Below are 19,365 nucleotides of genomic sequence, written 5' to 3'. Positions count from 1 at the left end.
CAGAACTAGAAGCCTGGCACACGGCCGTCAATCCTCGTTGTTAAGGGAACCAATAAAGCCTGTGCATTTTACTCCAAAGGAGAGTCCTCCCAGAACTCGCTCCTCTTTCCTACCCTATACACGACTTGTAGAAACCTTCCAATCTGAATTTTGATCTGACAGCAGATCAGAGGGGGCAAGAAGAAATGACTCAATAAAGTTCATTTTTGTCAAGCCATTGAGATTTGACAACTGACAGCAAAATAAACCACACGATTCCTGGGGTCAGGCAGTGTAGGAACAGGCAATGCTGTATAACTTGAGATTATGACAATAACTGTGCAGTTAGAAAGAAATGATTATGTTCCGTACACTGTTTAAGAATGTAACATATTTTTGATAAGACATTTTTTAAAGTTTTATTGCTTGAAAGGATGAACTCTTAATCATTTGGAAAACACAGTTATTCAGAAAAATGAATTTCTTGAGAGTTCCAAACAGTTAAACCTTGATAGATACTCCAAGCAGATAGTATACAAAAAATAATAATTTTACTACTGTCACTCATGTTACACAAATGTGTCCTCAATTAGTTGTGCTCATTTTTCTTTCCTTTATTTTTTTTAAATCATCGGAACTTGCTTTTGAAAGCCCAGTATAGACTCCTCCCAAGCCCTACCCCACCGTCCACATAGTCATTGTTGGCGTGAAATAAACCAGTGATATCCTTGATAAGAAACTTCAGAATTTACAGAAAGACAAAAAATGAAAAGTACAAGTCTCCTCCTAGTTTCTGCCTACCTCCTGCACCCCTGACAGACATTCAAACACGATGATAGACACAGACATAACTAGTTTCAGTCCCTTTCCTCAGTAATAACTATGTAACAGTGTTTTGTATGCAGTCTTCAAAAACAAGTATTAATGCCTATAAACACATGTCCTGTCAGAAACACAGACAACCTGTAATTTATCTGTTCCTACAGTTTGTACTTTAATACACAGGGTTTTCGTTTTCTCCCTTCAAAATCTGAAAATTAAACTTAAAAAAAAAAACAAAGAAAAACAACCCTTTCCCAAATTCTATTTCCTAGGTATTCTTTTCCTTTGTGTTAAAAACAAAACAAAAAGCTACGGACAGTATCCTTACTTCTAATATAGATGAATTTCCTAACTGACGAGAGCAAGAGGAGTAATTTCTTTTTCTCCAATAAAACTTTGATGTTTAACTATAACTTAGTCTTTCAAAAAGTTCGTTTTTCACATAATTTAATTCAATTCACAATGTAACTGAATGTCTACTATGTGCAAAGTACTATGCTATATGTACAGGGTAAGACACAGCCCCACCCAGGAAGAGCTTGGTACACGTATGGTAGAGGGAGGGAAGGCAGGCAGGAGAGAGAAGCAAATACTGTAATAACTTACCTACGGCTGAAGAGAAGGCCAGGACCCTGCCTGATTAAATGAAAGGAGAGCAAATTCCTGGCCACTGATTGGTGAGGAACTCACTCTGTGCTGGCCATCTTCCCCGACTTCCTTCTTATTACCATTTTCCCCAGTCCCCCAACCCCCAACTACACTAAGCTGTCTGAGTTTGATGGCTTCCAAATAATTTTTATCACTACTAGACAGATGGCAATGGGACAGTAAACTTGTATTAGAATAATAGAGGCAAGGCCTGAAATGACAAAGGAAAGTGAAACAACAAACAGCACTTTTCATCACTGTGCTGCCACTTTTACATGCGATTTTGCCTTCTTATTTAAAATATTCTCTTCTTACTTAAGGGGAGGCCCACCCAAATCATGGAGGTAAAAAAGAAGATTAGAATTCTGATACTCTAAATAAAAAAAAGTGAGGAAAGATTCAATAAAGATATACACTCTTCTAAAGTAAAAAACTGTGTAATAGCTGTGGAGAGGTACATAAACATCTGTTCTCTTCATGACAAAGAATGACAATGTCACAAATCATTTTTGGCTTAACTATCCTAGAGTAGTCATTATAAAAAGTCTATGTTTTTATTCTAAAAGAGCCAGAACTCTAGAGAATCTACCAACTTGTACTTTTGCTCATCTTCACGCTATGATCCTCTTAGGGAAACAACAAAAAGACCAGAAGGAGAAAAACGGCACAAAATGTCAGCATGTATAATTTTTTCCATCAAGTCACTGATTTATATATATGAACATATCTGTGGATTTTTCGGAGAAATATCTTCTTGCTTTTGGGTTGAATCTGCAAATAAAGCACTCAAATGACTAGATACAGTATCTGTGTGAAAACAGAAACCATGTGAAACTGAAATGGTTACTAAATACAGTGTACTATTAGGTTATTTTAATTATTTAAAAAGTCTGCTAGTAAATAGCTAATATATTGCTTCTTGCTTCAATATGTAATAATTTTAGATGTGAAAGTTACCTATCTCTGATGAAAATTCTGGACTACATTAACATTGAATAAAATATTTATTTTGATTTTTTCCCCTGTGACATAAGATTGTTTATTTGTCCTAACTCTCCAAATGACATCGTTGCCGAACCTCTTTGAGCTGGTCTTGCCTGAAAATAAGATAAAGATATTAGAAATAGATAAATTATACCTCTAAGGCTGAATTGTATTTTTAAAAAATCCCCCACCCTAAGTAAATAAATAATAAAAAGCAAATGGAAACATGAACCCACTAAGAAAAGTAATTTATAATGTTACCTGTGAATCATGATATTTCCATCCTATCATGTAATAGATCTGATATGTCGCAGGTACTGAACCATCCTCATTTCTGTACATTTCTATAAAGACAGGTAATGGTTAAAGTCTGCAAAAATGCAAGGAGGAAAAATAATCTCTATAAAAGTCATGTCTTCCAAAGAGAAATGGATATTAGGATACTCCCAGAATTCTGAGAATGCCTCACATGAAAAATCCTCAACCGTGGCGGCCAGATAGCTCAGTTGGTTAGAGCGCAAGCTCTGAATGGCGGGGTTGCCAATTCGTTCCCACATGGGCCAGTGAGCTGCGCCCTCCACAATTAGATTGAAGACAACGAGCCGCCGCTGAGCTGCCAGACGGGCGGCCGGATGGCTCAGTTGTTTAGAGCATGAGCTCTCAACAAGGTTGCCAATTCAATTCCCTAATGGGATGGTGGGCTGCACCCCCTGCAACTAAGATTGAAAACGGCAACTGGACTTGGAGCTGAGCAGCTCCCTCCACAACTGGATTGAAGGACAATGACTTGGAGCTGATGGGCCCGGGAAAAACACACTGTTCCCCATTATTCTACAATAAAAAAAAATTCTTTTTTTTTTTAAATCCTCAACCGTGAGAAGCTGACAGTACGGAAAGAGTAAGAACTGTTTGGAAAAATGATATGGAGCTACAGGATCTGTGTTTTGAAAGGAAAAGCAAGAAGTCTGATGGTGCCTCAACAGGAAAGGAAGCAGCACTGGCACCTTTAAGGGGTAAACATGACAGGGCACAAGTTCCCCAGTGAGGCAGTGTGAGAATGGCCAGCTCCCTTACCTCCATACACAGCAGCAGCCGCCAGCATTGTGTCCCGGTGCAGCAGGGCTTTTCTATTCCAAGCACAGTTACTCTCACCCATACCTAAAAATACACTACAGGCAGTTTTAGATAATACAGCAAATACCCCAGCAGTTCAATCAATACCACGGATCTAACCCCATGTCATCCAACCTAGAGAATGTCATCATTCTCTAATAGTCATGTAAAATAACTCAAATCATCTCCTTTTGCTCTCAGACTGTAGCTAGGCTTTAGTGACTCTAAGGCAAAACTACCTGAATCATCTGGACAAGTGAAGAAGTCAAATTTCAGGAGGCAAGCCCATAAGCACTGTACTTGCCAGCAATGGTCTAAAGGAAGTCAGCTGGGCAAAAGAGAGGTGACTGGCCCTCTAGGTGGGTCATTAGATGTTGGCAAGTGCGTTCCCAAGGATGCCACATTTTATCCCCTTTTAGCTGCTCTTTGAAGGAAGGCAAGACACTCCTTATAAGCCATAAACGGAAGTACGATCATGAAACTTGCAAGAGGGCTTTAAGACGGTCACGCAGGGTGTCACATAGGGTCTCAGCTCCCACTCCCCATATAAGAACACAGGATATGGTGAGGCCAAAAAGGAACACCCACGGAGCCATAGATAGGGGAGTCATACCACTATATTCTCACTAGTGGCCAGGGGACACACACAAAGCAGGATCCACACAATCAGCAATCTGCCGTCCACTTTTTTCTGCCTGCCAACCAGCCAACCATCCAACCGTCCAACGCAGTCACCTCAGTTACATCAGCAGCCAACTGGCCAACCGGCTACAGCCAACGGCCAACCACCACCCTGAGCCAGCAGCCCTCATGCGAGGCCGAGAGCCTGGAAACTGCTCTCTGGGACTCTGTCACCCCAGACTCATTAGACAGTAGCAAAGCTATGCTGTGTTTTCAGATTTTACAATACTTTACTAATCCCAGAATAGGAAAAAAATGATGTGCATTCTTTTCAGGGGCATTTTTCTTAGTATTTTAAAATTTATTTTTAGATTTCTTCAAATTGATAGCTAAATGCTAAAGTTAATATATTATTCTATTGTTCGTTAAAAATTAGTGTTGGATATTTGATTTTCTTTTATGTGTATACTTAAACAAAATTAGTTTGAAAGGCCACATTTAAACAAGTCCTCAAAATTAAAAGAATTTCAAAAATAAAGACACTTTATATTTATTCTCTACATGATCAAAAATCAGTTTCTTAGTTTTGTTTCTCTACTTTCATAAAAGAAACGAATAAAGTTCCCAATATTAAGGTTCTGTAGTACTTTAATGCTAACAGTTTAGACCTATTACACAATCGAATTTAAAAACCATCTCCTACATAGTGAGTATCAATTATATCAAGAGACCGGAGGTCAAATGGGACTCTATGCTAATGAGGGTTTTGGTGCTTTCATTTCTGCTTAACTTCCCATCACCATGACTGACTCACACGTTACGTAACAGGCAACACTAGTGGAAAACAGGTTTAACTTTTTTAATGTCAATACCTAATGCATTTCTATGAAATTTCATATGAAATGCCTTCTAAATAATTATTATTAGGATAAACTAATTAAGGCTATGAGGCATAATGCTCTTCCTGAGGTTTGACCTAGGTCTGACTTAGGCATAATGCTCTTTCTGATACAGAAATTCAGATGCACTGCTGTATAGATAGCATAGTAACTGTCCTGCTAGGGCAGCCCACCCTTCCCTCATAAGGGAAGTTCACGGCCATATTGAACTTTCCTTCACCCCGCAGGAGCACTGTGATATGACACAAAAAGTGTAGACATTGGGATCATAATCCCAGTTCTGACCCTTATACAACCTGGGGCAAAGTCATATGACCTCTATTAAACGCAGTTTTGTTATCTTCAAAATGGAATGATAGCACTGGAATGATTGCAATGGAATGATTGCATCCTGGTGGACCTTTACTGGAGACCACCTGGGAAATATATTGGGATCAGCTCTGGGTTTTGGGATAACAGAGAAATCTGGAAAGTAGGCAACTGTTTAAGACTCTCACAGTATTTTTAAGGTCAAGTTCAACTGCTTATAAAAATATCTAATTTATTATGGTATACAAGGCACAATACTGAGTATTGTCTGAAATAAAAATTAACTGAACTTACCTTAAAAGTACTGTGAAAGCCTCCAAAAATGCATTCATCGCTGACATACAACTTGTTTTGTAAAATTAGGTCAACATTCTTGACTTTTTTTCTGTGAATTAATAATAATGGCAGCTTAAATGAGAAATACCACAACCATCAAGAAAAAAGGTGCAATGCAATGAAAATACCAAAAACCAATTTGAAGGTAACACCATACTCCAGTCTGCAAAGCCACACACCTGGAAGTCTGCCAAGCCCCTCCCCTCCTCCATTCATCCCCTCACCACTCTTCTTTCCATCTTAGCTGCCTCTGACCTTTCCACCACAAGAATACTTGAGATTTCAGGATCTGAGTCAGGATGCTACACTGGGTTTAAATCCTGGCTCTACCATTTACTAAATACATCACCTTGAGCAAGTTACTTTTCTCTGTGCCTCAATTTCCTCATGCATAACAAGTTAACTATGGAAGATCTACCTAGTCCTACCTTCCTCATAAAATATGCTCAGGAACAATGCTGGAAGATGAGCTCTAGCACACTAATCTGATAGTCTCTCCTCTGTGCTAAATTCTTCCAAGACACTACTAGGCTCACCTGATAAAATGTAGAAGCCTGGGATAGACTATCCTGCGTCATTTATCATCATTTCCCCATTCTACATGTTTAAGCAATATTGAATTAAGGTACAGTTCCTTAATTGGGAAAGGGACAGAAGTGTGTATCCTCTTACATCTCTATAATTTTACCCAGGCCATTTCCGTGGCCTGGAATGCAATGCCCACCCCCTCGACACACACACCCATGAACCTGCACGCATCCCCCTTCATTCTCCTGGCAAACTCATTTTAGCTTAGGTGCTACCTCTTCTGCAAAAGCATCCCTGACTCCCTAAGCAGATGTAGGGGCTTTTGCTCTTGAATCTCTCCCTGTGCTTTAAAAAACAAGAATCTCATTCTACAGTTAAATGCACTTTCTGTCTATATCTGTCTCTCTGTGTCTCTCTAATAGAGCATAAGCTCCCTGAGATCAGGAACTATGTGTTTCCATCATTTGCTCAGTGGGTGGTACATGGTAGATGCTCAATAAATGGTAAGTGAAAGAATAGAAAATCAACCAGTTAATGTTTTTATCTACTTCGTTAAATATCACTATTACATCTTTAGATAATTCCTCTTAATCCTCCTAAAGAAAAATTTAAGACTAAAACACATTATTTGTGTAAAAGGTTTTATAATAAAAATAAGAAAAGCACTGGCAAAACCTCTTAAAGGTAAATAAAAGGCAACAGTTCCTCAAAATAACGACTGATTTAAAACCCAGATTATCAACTGGGAGGGGACATAAGGCAACCTTCTGGGGGCTGGAAATACTCTCTACCTTCGTTTGAATAGTGTTAAAAATACAATCAGCTATACAGTTAGGATTAATGCAATTTACTAACATCTATTTAGCTTCCATGAAAAAAAACAACAAAACACACACACACACAGATCAAGTTTGCAGTATAGGACTCTTGATTCAAATCATAACTCCAGATTTAGTGTGACCATGGACAAGATACTTAACTTCTTGATCTCTCAATTTGCTCATCTATAAAATTAGGATATTAGGAAGCCTCACAGAATTGTACCTAACACAAAGTACTGTATTTTTAAATCAGTGGGCAGCAACCTCTTCCAAATGATAGGTCTGATTTCTAGTCTCTTTCTCTTTTCTTTCTTGAAATGAATCATGAGCACAGCACTTATTAGATAACAAAAATAAATGCTATATTTGAAAAATATTTTTATCATTACAGTCTGAATGGTAAATTACCAGCCCACCACCATCTCTCAAGCCTTTGGATGAAGAGACTCTGTGATCACATCGAGGGAGCCAAGTGCTCAGGAGGAAGTGTGTGATTTACTCTTGGTCCCCTGTCATCTTGGGCATGCATGCTAAGGCTGCCAATACTGTATTAAATTTTAATGAATTAAGAGTGACTACAACAGGGCCGGCCAGATGGCTCAGGCGGTTAGAGCTCCATGCTCCTAACTCTGAAGGCTGCCGGTTTGATTCCCACATGGGCCAGTGGGCTCTCAACCACAAGGTTGCCAGTTCAATTCCTCGAGTCCCTCAAGGATGGTGGGCAGCACCCCCTGCAACTAAAATTGAACAGGGCACCTTGAGCTGAGCTGCCGCTGAGCTCCCGGACGGCTCAGTTGGTTGGAGCGTGTCCTCTCAACCCCAAGGTTGCTGGTTCGACTCCCGCAAGGGATGGTGGGCTGCGCCCCCTGCAACTAGCAACGGCAACTGGACCTGGAGCTGAGCTGTGCCCTCCACAACTAAGACTGAAAAGACAACAACTTGAAGCTGAACGGCACCCTCCACAACTAAGACTGAAAGGACAACAACTTAACTTGGAAAAAAGTCCTGGAGGTACACACTGTTCCCCAATAAAGTCCTGTTCCCCTCCCCCAATAAAAAAAAAAAAAAAAAAAAAAGACTACAACAGTAAGTTTTCAGCTACACATCTTTCCCCTTGTAATACTCAAAGGAGGCTGGACGATGGGTAAAATGGTCCTGTTACAAATGGGTAGCTACAAGAAGCAGCAGAATCAGGTAAGAGAGTTCCAGTGCAGGAGTCAAGGCAAGAATTGGGCACCTCATTCTTCCACTAAGAGGCAAGCGTTCTCTTTGCATCTAATGTTTTTCACTTGTCATACAGACATGAAGTAGTTACCAGAGGGCTATTGAGAGAAGCAAGTACAACAAAACTCACAAAACAAACTATACATCTGTAAACAAAGTATTTTTATAATCCTCTTTTTTAAGATCCCGATTAAGGCTCCCTTGGGGAAATGTAGTTGTGGTTTCACAGAACATATGTTTATAATCTGTTCGGCTTCTCCCATTCATCAACACTGTTTATGCCATAAGACTATGGAATAAAAAATCAAAGCTCACCAATACTCATTGAGGTAAGTTGAGGCTCTCCTTTGAGAAAATCATTCTCCAGTAGCCCTCTCAATGGTAGATGAGTATTTCTGCATACCTCACCTCTTTTGTGGTTGAGAGGTAGGGTCTGTAGTTGTTGCTGCTCAAAGCCTCTTCCAGGCCATTCCTTTTCCATTAAAAACCCTTGCCCTGCTGAGACCCACACCATGTGGCCGGAGCCCTCCCCTACTCCTACTTGCTGTCAGACATCAGGGTCCTAACCACTCCCCTCATTCATCAAAGCGTGTGCCACCTGGTTCAGTTTCCCTCTGTACCCCAATTCCTGACACCACCATGGGTGACTTCAATTTAATAACTGTCAAGTACCATGGCCTCTAAGATTTTTTAGTCTCCTCACCACTACTGGACTTCTCTTTTACCCCAACTGTGCCACCTCACCTGTAACATGTCCTGGACCAAGTTATCACTTTACTTCCCAAATCATCAATTCAAACATCTAATTTTCTGGTCGTATTCTCCTGTCCTTCAAATGTGTTCAGGTATTTCAACCATGATCATTCTCTGACCACCTTGGGATCACTTGTGCACATCTCCTCTGCTTCCTTCCAATCTATTAACCAGTTCTTAGCTTCTTTGGCCTATAATTTCAATTACACTCTTATCTTTTGCCTTTGTCTTTTTGTCACTCTCAACTAGCAAAACCCCAACCCAAACTGACCCAACTATCTGTTTTGTTCTTCGTCCCAAGCTGCCAACTGTTGTTAGAGAAAGTCATTGGTGTATTTGACCAACTTCAAATTCACCCTTCAAATTCTGCAACTTCCTCTGATCAATTCACTTCCTATTCCCTACAATGACTATTTCAAATTATCTCCACTCAATTCTCAAACCTTTGACCCTTTCATTCTCAGTATATGACACTACTCTGTTTGATCCCTTAGATGGAAGCTTCCTGCTATTAAACATAAGCACTGATGTCCTTTGGCACTATCCCTCCTCCCCCTTCCACCTTTTCAGGAACCTGACACATCGATCATCCCTTCTCTCTTCTAGAGTCACTTCTATGGAAGCACTTAGATTCTTCCAATCAGCACTTAAAGAAACTAAAATCTTAAGACAGAAAACAAACAAACAAAGAAACACCTCATCCCATCTCCTAGTCCATCTTCCCCTCTGACACCTGTAACCTTTCCATCTCTCACCTCTTCTTCACAAACTTGAGAGAATAGGTATTTGCTGTCCTCACCTTACACTCAACCTACTCATTACTTCTACTCCCATCACGCTAACAAAACGGCTCTCAACACGGTCACCATAACCTTCTTGTTCCTAAATGTAATGGACGTTTTTTCCAGTTCTTACCTCGCTTCTCAGCAGCATTTGATGTTTTTGAGTGTTACGTGTTTTAAATATTTTAGGTTCCATTTGTCTTGAACTTTCCCTTGGTTTAGATAATACTATATTTTCCTTTTGTTTCTCCTTACCACTTTGCTAGCTAATTTTTTCTTAGTTTCTTTGTAGGCTCATCCTTCTACGCAGACGCTAAGTTCCTAAAGGCTTAGGAACGTTAGGTTCCTAAAGGCTCAGTACCCAGCCACTTTCTCTTCTTACTCCATGTTCTCACTCTAAGCAATTACTTGAAATAGCACCTATTCGCAAATCACAATTTTTTAACCAGGCCAGTTGCCTCCTCTAAGCTACATACCCACATACCCATCTGCCTCCTTGACATCTCCTCTTAGATATTTCAAAACCACTTCAAACCCAACATATCCAAATGTGAACTCAAGAACTGTCCTTGCCCATAGTTGGTTTCCTCTATCAATGAAGAGTACCACCTATCTGGTTATGTGAGCTAGAAACTCAGCAGTTATGTTTGAAACGTCACCCTCCTTCATCAGCCACAGGTAATCTACCAGCAAGAACTGTCCAACTTACCTCCTAAATACCTCTAGAATCCACTCACTTCTCTTTGTCTCCACTGCCACCATCTTAGCCCAAATTACCATCATTTCTCACAGAGCTTTACCACCATATGTCCCTCAACTAGTTCATTTGCCAATCCATTCTTTTCAAAATACAAATCTGACACCTGAACCCTCTTCCCTATCCCCACGAAAATACCTCAAAGGGCATTTTAAAATAGAGACCAACCATCTTAACAAGGACTGTAAGACCATACTGCATGATCTCTGGCCCCCATTTACCCAACCGATTTAATCTTCTTTTTACTCCCTGTATTCTAGCCAAAATGTCCTTTCAGTTCTTGCCAGGCTTTCTTACAACAGGGCCTTTGCACATGCTCTCCTTGCCTGGGGTGCACTTCCCTCCCCTCTTCACCTAGGTAGCTCATCTTCCTTTTTTTTTTGCACAATCACCACTTCTTCAGACAAGACTTTGTCGACTCTCTCAGATCTCCCAGACCAGGACCTACTCCATCACAAACCCCAATCCTACATTAACCCAATTACCTGCTCTCTTGTGCCTGGACCTGAGCTCCCAACTGTTGCTGGATAAAGTCACTGATGTGTTCTATCACCCTCAAATGCACCCTTCAAGAAAGTCCTGCCATCCTTTCATAGGCAGTCACAGCACTATCTACGTCTACTTCATAGCACTTATCACAATTCTAACTTAACGTTTATCTTTGTGGCAGATGCTGGATGCTTGCAGTGTCCATTTTATATTATAAGCTCCATGAAGATAGCCTGCTTTCTCCTCACCAGCGTATTCCTAGTGCTTAGCCTCCATGCTTGCCATAGAGTTGCTCTCAAAATACGACTCTCAAATAGAATCGAAAATGCTTTAAAGTGCCTTACCTTGTAAATCTTCCATCAATTCAAACATTCCAGGATAGTTAACTTGAATTTCATCAGTGTCCTATTTATAAAGAAAAAGAAGTATCTGTTTGACATTCATCAGAAAAAAATCCAGATTCGAAAACAGGCCGTAGAGATTCCCCAGACCAATCTCTCATGGTAAGCAGGAATCTTCTCTACAATATTCTTCATAGATGTCATCTGGCTAATGCTTGATTTATGAAGAATTCAAATTGCAGAATAAATATTCACCATTTTAAGAGAACTCTTTCTAAAACTCCATCAACTGGATCTAGTTCTCTCATTGGGAACAACACAGAGTAAGTCTGTTCTACACTCTGCAAACCATTACCCTCTTCTTCAAGCCTAAAAACTCTTCCAGGATACTGTAGGGGAGCAGGATTTTCCCACCTCAAAATTTGTTTCTTTGGAATGAGAATTAATTTAGGCTGATTATTTTTAAGAGCTTTTTACCCTTAACTGCCTAAAAGAATTTAGGCTCAGGTAGCACACTATCAACACAGATATCTACAAAGAATATGGGCTAGGTGTGGTAGGGGTAATTCGACAGGACTTGAAGACCAAAGACCTTTCTGTGACCTACTCTCTCTAAGACATAGCTAACATTTGTTTAGCAAGCCTCTGCTTTTCCATCTCTATGTAAACTGCCTTCTTCCCCTTTGAAGTCCCAGAATTCTACCCCTTCTCCTTAGTTCAGAATGGCATATAAGCCCCAATTGCCTGATTCTCTGTAGGTCCCCATATTTTTATGGAGCCCAGTATGTAAGAAATTAAATTTGATTTTCTCCTGTTAATCTACCTCATGTCAATTTAATTCTTAGACTAGACAGACAGACCTAGTAGAGGAGAAACTTTCCCCCCCAACCCCATAATTTTTTTAAGCAGAGGGGTTAGTCTTCTAGAAAAAATGAATAGATCCTTACATGTTCTCACTACGTTTCTCTGTACATAGTCAATATCAATCTCGCTTAAAATGTGTCACCCAGAATCAAGCCAAATAGGGTCATCTCCTGAGATGTTTTCATTCTACTTCTAGTAATGCAGCAATAATGCACTGCTCATTCAGGAGACGGGCGCATTGCTAATACCCTTTTCTCAAGTGAACTTTTGGGCAATGATGCCCCCATTCTTTTTGAGGCTTGACATAGGAGTTAACTGCTGGCAGAGTGGAAGAGACCACTGATGCTCCCCAAATATCCAGGTGCTTCTTGACACTTCCCAGCCACAAACAGACATTTACTCTGACCAAAGAAAATAGGAAGGAGGCAAGGTAATAAAGAGCTCATGAGCCTTTTCCAGGCTGTCTCTTCTGCTGTGGTGACTTTAGCAGATTCAAAGGCAAGATGGGGATGGGCTGCCCAACCAGCATGGGGCTGTGATGTAATAAAATTCTGTGTTAAGCACTAAGATGTAGGAGTTTGTCTTCATTGGAAACTAGCCTTCAATACAGGTCACCTACTTGTTTTTTTCAAGTTTGCTATAAAAATCCTGCATGTATCTCAAACTTATACCTTATTTGCATTAACCACTTTTGAAGTGTCTAGATCTTTTTGTGTTCTGTAACTTTATCTATGTTACCTATTCCTCCCAATTTTGGACTTTAATGTTGCTCAGTATCAAGTACAAAGCCCAAAAGAACACTTATCAAAAACATCCACTCTAATTCCTAAACAAATGCTAAACAAAATGATCAGTTATCTGTTTTTTTCCATCTTAGAGATATAAAGCATAACTAAGAATTCGCATATACTGTTGATCAGGCATGTAAATTGATGCTACCTTTTGGAGAGTAATTTGACCCAATTTCAAAATTTTAAATGCATAGCTTCTTTAAACCAGCAATTGCATTCCTAGAAATTAACCTGACAAATGTGCCAAGAGTGTGTGAAAGGAAATTCATTGCAGCATTGTTTGAAAAAATAAAATACCAAAACCCAAAATACAAACTGGAAACAATCTTAATGTCCAGTAGTAGAGAACTGGTTAAAGAAATTAAAGTACACCTATTTAATGAAATACTATACAGCTGTTAAAAAAGAGTGCCATAGATATACATCTGTAGGGGAAGATCTCCAAGATATGTTATTGACTGAAAAAAACCAAGAATGCAATACAGAAAAAAAGCAAGCAAGAGTGTGAGTGTGTGTGTGTGTGTGTGTGTGTGTGTATTGTGTGTATTATATATATGTTATATATTATATATATATAATATATATAATTGCATATGTAGGTTTTAAGTGATATAGCTGTCTTCTGGTTTATGATGGAAAATTGTTCTCAAAGGATGTACAAGACAGTTAATAAAGGTCACCTTTGGGGAGAGGTACGGAGTGTCAGAAGTCAGGAGGAGACTTCTTTTCACTTTAGAACTGCTCTATATTTATCTCATTTCATTCCATATATACATTTTTAAATCTCCTTTTTAAAAAAATATATGCATAGATCAGGTTGTATGTGTACTTTTTAATAAGACCATCTCTGGGTAATTCATTTCTTCTATATATTTTTCCACATTAAGAAGCTATTTTTAAAAAGAGATCCTAAGATTAAAAATAAAATTCCTTCCAAGCTCATACCCAGTCATTAAGCAACATCCTTTGAAAGTCATTTTTCAATGAAACCAACGAAGCACTATCTCCATCTCAATCAAAATAGTACCACAATAGCTTTCTCAAAGGCCTTATTCAAATTAGGATGGACCATATCTGTAGTTTTCTCCAAATATACTAGTCTGGTAACTCTATTCTGAAAGGAAATGAGCTTCATTTTGAATGACTCTGAAAATAATTCACTAAGAGGGTCATATAAATATAAATGTACCTATATGGTTTAATTGAACTTGATTTCACTTTAAAAATAAGAAACTGATGCTGTATAAAAGTAATATATCTAAGGCTGTATGCAACTTAAACCCGTATAATTGATTATATAAAAGCTTTTTTGGATGGGATTTTTAGAAAATGAATTAGGATACAATGTTAATACGGCACTTCAAAGACAGTGTGTATGTCTCAAGGAACAAATTTATAGATTTATTATTAAATCAGCAAATACAATTTTATAAACCATTAAAAAAGAGTCTACACCAATATTTTTGTATTACATTCATGTTTGAGTCATTAATTTATTTCTGGAGAATATGGAAGGTATTCTGAATTAATACATTTCCCACTTAACAGAAATGTAGGCTTTTAAATGCTATGATGTCAGATAAAGCATTTTTAGTAGAAATCTTCCTAAAACGTACGACCCACTTTACAACCATAGAAAACCGCATGGGTTAACATAATCTAACTTTCTTTTGAGGACTCAGGAGAGAAGTCTCATCTTTTTCCTAACAGGTAACAACTTTTGAGTCCCCTAATACTGTTGACTAATACGTATGACCTGGCACAAGTTCTTTAACATGACCGCATGAACAACTGCACTACACCTCCCTGCGTCACTACATCCCCTCCTACACTTTTTAGCTGCTGTACATTCCCATTCAGAGATTCTCTTTATTTCACTTCAGTTTGTAACACAGCAACATGGGACACAATTCTTAAGAGGATGGACTATAAAGATAATCTTTTTCTTATTATACATGAAATAAATATTAGAGATTAATGCTTTAAACCAGTGGTTTCTGATCTGTTTTCAGTCACAGTCCTCTCTCAAAATCTGATGAAAACTACAGGCTCTGTCCTTCACATATGAACAACAAAAAAATAAGTTTGCTTACAATGTCCAGTGTCAGCAGACCCTCTAAAGTCTACTGACAAGCCCTCTATAAATCCAAGAACATCAGACAGGGATTTCTGCTTGTTTTGTTCACTGCTATATCCAAAGTACCTAGAATAGTGCCTGGCACATAGAAGGCACTCAGTAAATATTTGCTGTAAGATTGAATAAATAGATGAAACACAATACAAAGATAGTCATTTCAGAATTGTTTCTATTAGCAAAAAGAAACAAACAAACACAAAACTTGGAAACAACCTAAATGTTGTTCATTAGGGAAATAGTTAAATAAAACAGTGGTACAGTCATACTAGGGAATAATACACAGAAGTTAAAGAGGGCAAGTATATCCATATTGATTTGGAAAACAATCTAAAATGTACTGCTAAGAATAAAAAATAAGTTTCAGAAATATATACATACATATGTATGTTTGTATGTAGTATGGTAAAGTATTTGTTGTTTAAAAAAAAATCTGGACCATTCATTACATACCAAATTGATGATAATAAACTACTTCTTGGGCAGCAGCACTCTGTGTGGTTTGGAGAATCTTTGGGTCCCTGGAATCCTTTTGGAGGTCCACGAAGTCAAATTATTTTCATGATAATAATACTAAGATCTATTTGACTTTTTCACCTCTCATCCTCTCATGAGTATACGATAGAATTTTTCAGAAGTTACATGATATATGATATTGCAATAGATATGAACGCAATAGCAGACGTAAGAATCTTGCTTTTATTATGTCATATGCTAAAGAAATATGTAAAAATGTAAAGAAATCACATTCTTGTCTCTCAATTTTTTTCTTTTGGAACCTACAGTTAGTTCTTTTTCACAAAAAAATAGGGTATTTATGTTAACACATAATAGGTACACTATTGTTAGTTTTAAATGAATACTAAGATTCAGTTTTAACTTCTAATATGGTTAATATTGATAGATATAACCCACATAAACTAAAGTCCTTTAAGGTCATCAGTAATTTTAAGTGTGTAGAGGGGTCATAAGACCAAAATTTTGAGAATCGCTACTCTCAAGAGAGAGCTAAGATTTGGGAGACTTAAGGGAGGAGGATGACAGACTTTCACTTTATCTGTACAGTGTAATGTTTACAACCAAGATATATTTATTATTATTTACATAATTTAAAATGTATTAAAAATATAGTGATCCCTCAATGTACAATTGCCTATATTTAAAGCATTTGTTTTAATCACAAAGCAGAACCCTCACATGAAGCAGTTTTCCCATTTTCAGCTGCCCAACATCTCAGAATGCAGTTTCTACTGATTCATGCCATTTAAAAGTTTACAAGATAGTTATGAAATCTTGAGGGCTGTCATCACCTCCTAGCTTATTATCTCTTCCCTTCCATGGAAGCCCCTTTGCAACATCAGAGGCCCTGCTGGTCTACACCAAAAGAAAAGAAGGACATGACAATTCATTTTTTGTTGGTAGATTTTATGAAATATAATCATGCTGAATCACCTTAAACAGTTATTTTGATTTTAATTATGCAATGAGAAGCTTTCTCCATCAAGAAATTCCTATTTCGTCTAGTCAGATTTAGAGATGTTTCTAGGCCTGAGGGGTTTGGAAAATCATAGCAAGTCTACTCAACCAATCTCTGAAGACAGTAACGGCATCCTTTAGAATTACTTTGCTATTGAAAGGAGTTGGAAGGGGGTAATCATTGTCTCTTGGATGACTTCTTATTGAAAGCCTTGGCCTGCAAAACGCTAGGAGTAGAGTGAGGGAGCAGAGTGAGGGGGACAGGGGAAGGCAGGAGCTAATATTTATTATCTACCAAGGTGCAGGCACTTCACCCTTTATCTTATTTAATCCTAACAACCACCTGAGGTGAGTAATATTTCCATTTAAAAAACAAAACAAAAAAAGAATGTTCAGAGAGATGAAATAAATTCCCCAAATTCCCTTAGCTAGTAAAGGGGGAAGGTAAGGATACGAATTATACCTGTCAGACACCAATGCCCTGCACCATCATTGCTGACTCTGTTTATGCTGCCCTGGGGGCCTATGGATCCTCTTTCCATATCTCTCCAGCCCTAATGGAGTACAGCCCCTGTCCTACCTTCTCTAACCCTGACCTACTAGCCCTAGGCCTTGCAAATGCACATTCTCTCATTTCGACCTCACATGGTGCTAGTTGAGGGATGGTGGTAGAAGTAGTGTGTAAAAGCTCCTATACATCCCCTTCCCCCTAGCACCTGGAATGCTCTAATTCTCTTACTACACCTACTCTAGATTTGAAGATTCTGATGGAGTTGTATGTCTTAGAAAATGGCTTCCTTGTTAACTGAGGTACATTGTTTTTAAGCTGCTTATTCAGGTAAAAAATACTAAAAATTTTACAATCTTACCTTGTGTCAATCAAGATGTGTTTATATAAACTAAATTAAAAGAGAAAGTGCCAAAACCTTTCCATAATACCATCAATAGCTTCAGTTTTCTATCTTTAAAAGATGTTTCTGAACTGTGTAATTAATGCGTTACTTGAGTCTCTTGATAGTTACCACAGTCAGTGTATTAAAGCCAGCTCTCCCGAGCAGATGTCCTAGGTCATTGACAGCAGTAAAAGGAGACACGTGTGGAGAAAATCCTCCTTCCCTTTCCGTTTCTGCTAACTGTAATGAACACCGAAGTTCATAGAGTGTGTCACCTCCAAACATTGCACCGATAAAAACCCCATCTGGCTTTAAAACATAATGAATCTGTAATAAATACAAAACAAAACTTTTTAAAATTTTATATTCAAAAACATTAAAAGAATAAACATATGGTGTCTAAATCAATATTTTGAGTACCATTTTCATTCTGTCAAATTAATAATCAGATAATTTAAGATAATTTAATAAACAGCACCTAAGGAAATAACTGTCAGAAAGGCATTGCAGTAAGATATTGTTGTAAAGATAGACAACACATACATTTATAGTATTAGTATCTATAACATATGTTGTATATTTTAAAATTTTCTAACAGATACAACTTACTTTTATAATCAGAAAAATACTGAAAGAAAAAAATTATAGTGTGGTATACTGCAAAAATCACAAGTTTCCCTGTATTTGTGCCCTCTGAAATACCACTTTGTAACAACTCCGTTAAGACATGGAGCCTATTTCCCCTCTCCTTGAATCTGGGCTGGCCTTGTGACTTGCTTTGGCCAAAGGAATGGAGTGTAAGTGACAGTGTGTCAGTGTCAAGCCAAGGTCTCAAATGGCCTTGCATTTCCACCTGCTCTCATGGAGCCCTGTCTGGCCCCCATGTTGTGAACAAGCTAGGCTGGTGAAGGATGAGGGACACGCAGAGCTGGATCGGCCAGGTGTCCCAGCTGAGGCCATCCTTGACCAGCAAGCCCCAAGACAATCGAGCAGCAGATCACAGACACATAGCTGAGCCAAGCCAGAACCTGAAGAATTTCCTAAGTCCAGCCCAAATTCCCAACCCACAAAATTGTAAGCTAAGTAAATTGTTTTAAACCACTAAGCTGAGGTGGCCTGATAAGCAAAAAAAGTTAATTTATAGAGAAACCAATATGATTTACAACATTAACCAAGAAACACATTAGTTCTTAAGGAGAAGCAACTAACTTATTTTCTAGCTTGAAAACAAAAACACTTTTTAATCGATAAATTAAGCAAAATAGTGGCTGGAATGAATTCCAAAATCCCATGTTTACTCACTGACTCACTTAGAACTACAATCTGTAACTAGTTTTGACTCTGGCTATTCTCAGCAACAAAGAACATTACAGGAAAGGATGATTCTGAAGTAAACCAGAACCCAAATCACAGTAGGCTCTTCTAATCAAAGTATCCATTTTGAATTTATATTAAATGTCATTTATATATTTATTACAAAATATTGTTTTATAATATTGTATATTACAAAATATAAAAATATATTTATTACAAAATCTGAAGCAATTACAACACAGTACATAAGCAAACCAACCGTAACATCCTTGGTTTCTTCCCTCCTGCCCCTTTGGCCTTACTACCTTGTCTAGTCACCACGCTCTAATATAATATAGCACATACCTAAGATTTAGTTCTCAGCTCTCTGCAGCTTCTCTCAACCTCAGAGGACTTATCAAGTCTCATGGATTTCACAATGATGACCTTCCAATTTTTAGCTTTAGCTTGGATATCTTTCCAGAACTCTCAACTCATCTTCAACTTC

The 19,365-nt window shown here is 38.2% G+C and overlaps 1 protein-coding gene across 6 annotated transcripts in view; it reads right to left on the bottom strand.

Annotated features, from left to right (window-relative positions):
* Positions 1–2,133: 2,133 nt before the first annotated feature.
* The window catches only part of NDUFAF5 (NADH:ubiquinone oxidoreductase complex assembly factor 5), a 35,096-nt gene continuing 17,864 nt past the window's right edge, over positions 2,134–19,365 (bottom strand). For all 6 annotated transcript variants that reach the window (XM_019752047.3, XM_019752049.3, XM_074317995.2 and 3 more), the window contains 5 exons: positions 17,694–17,891; positions 11,410–11,470; positions 3,508–3,591; positions 2,695–2,777; positions 2,134–2,546 (listed from right to left, as the gene is read on the bottom strand). In XM_019752047.3, coding sequence (XP_019607606.2) covers positions 2,454–2,546; positions 2,695–2,777; positions 3,508–3,591; positions 11,410–11,470; positions 17,694–17,891 — 519 coding nt within the window. In that variant the 3' untranslated portion in view covers positions 2,134–2,453. The remainder of the gene's footprint in view (positions 2,547–2,694; positions 2,778–3,507; positions 3,592–11,409; positions 11,471–17,693; positions 17,892–19,365) is intronic.

The sequence above is a fragment of the Rhinolophus sinicus genome, chromosome 13 (genome assembly GCF_057876585.1).
Source record: "Rhinolophus sinicus isolate RSI-liver-muscle chromosome 13, RSI-T2T, whole genome shotgun sequence".
In the NCBI taxonomy this organism is placed as follows: Eukaryota; Metazoa; Chordata; class Mammalia; order Chiroptera; family Rhinolophidae; genus Rhinolophus; species Rhinolophus sinicus.
This window is presented reverse-complemented; position numbering and strand designations above follow the sequence as displayed.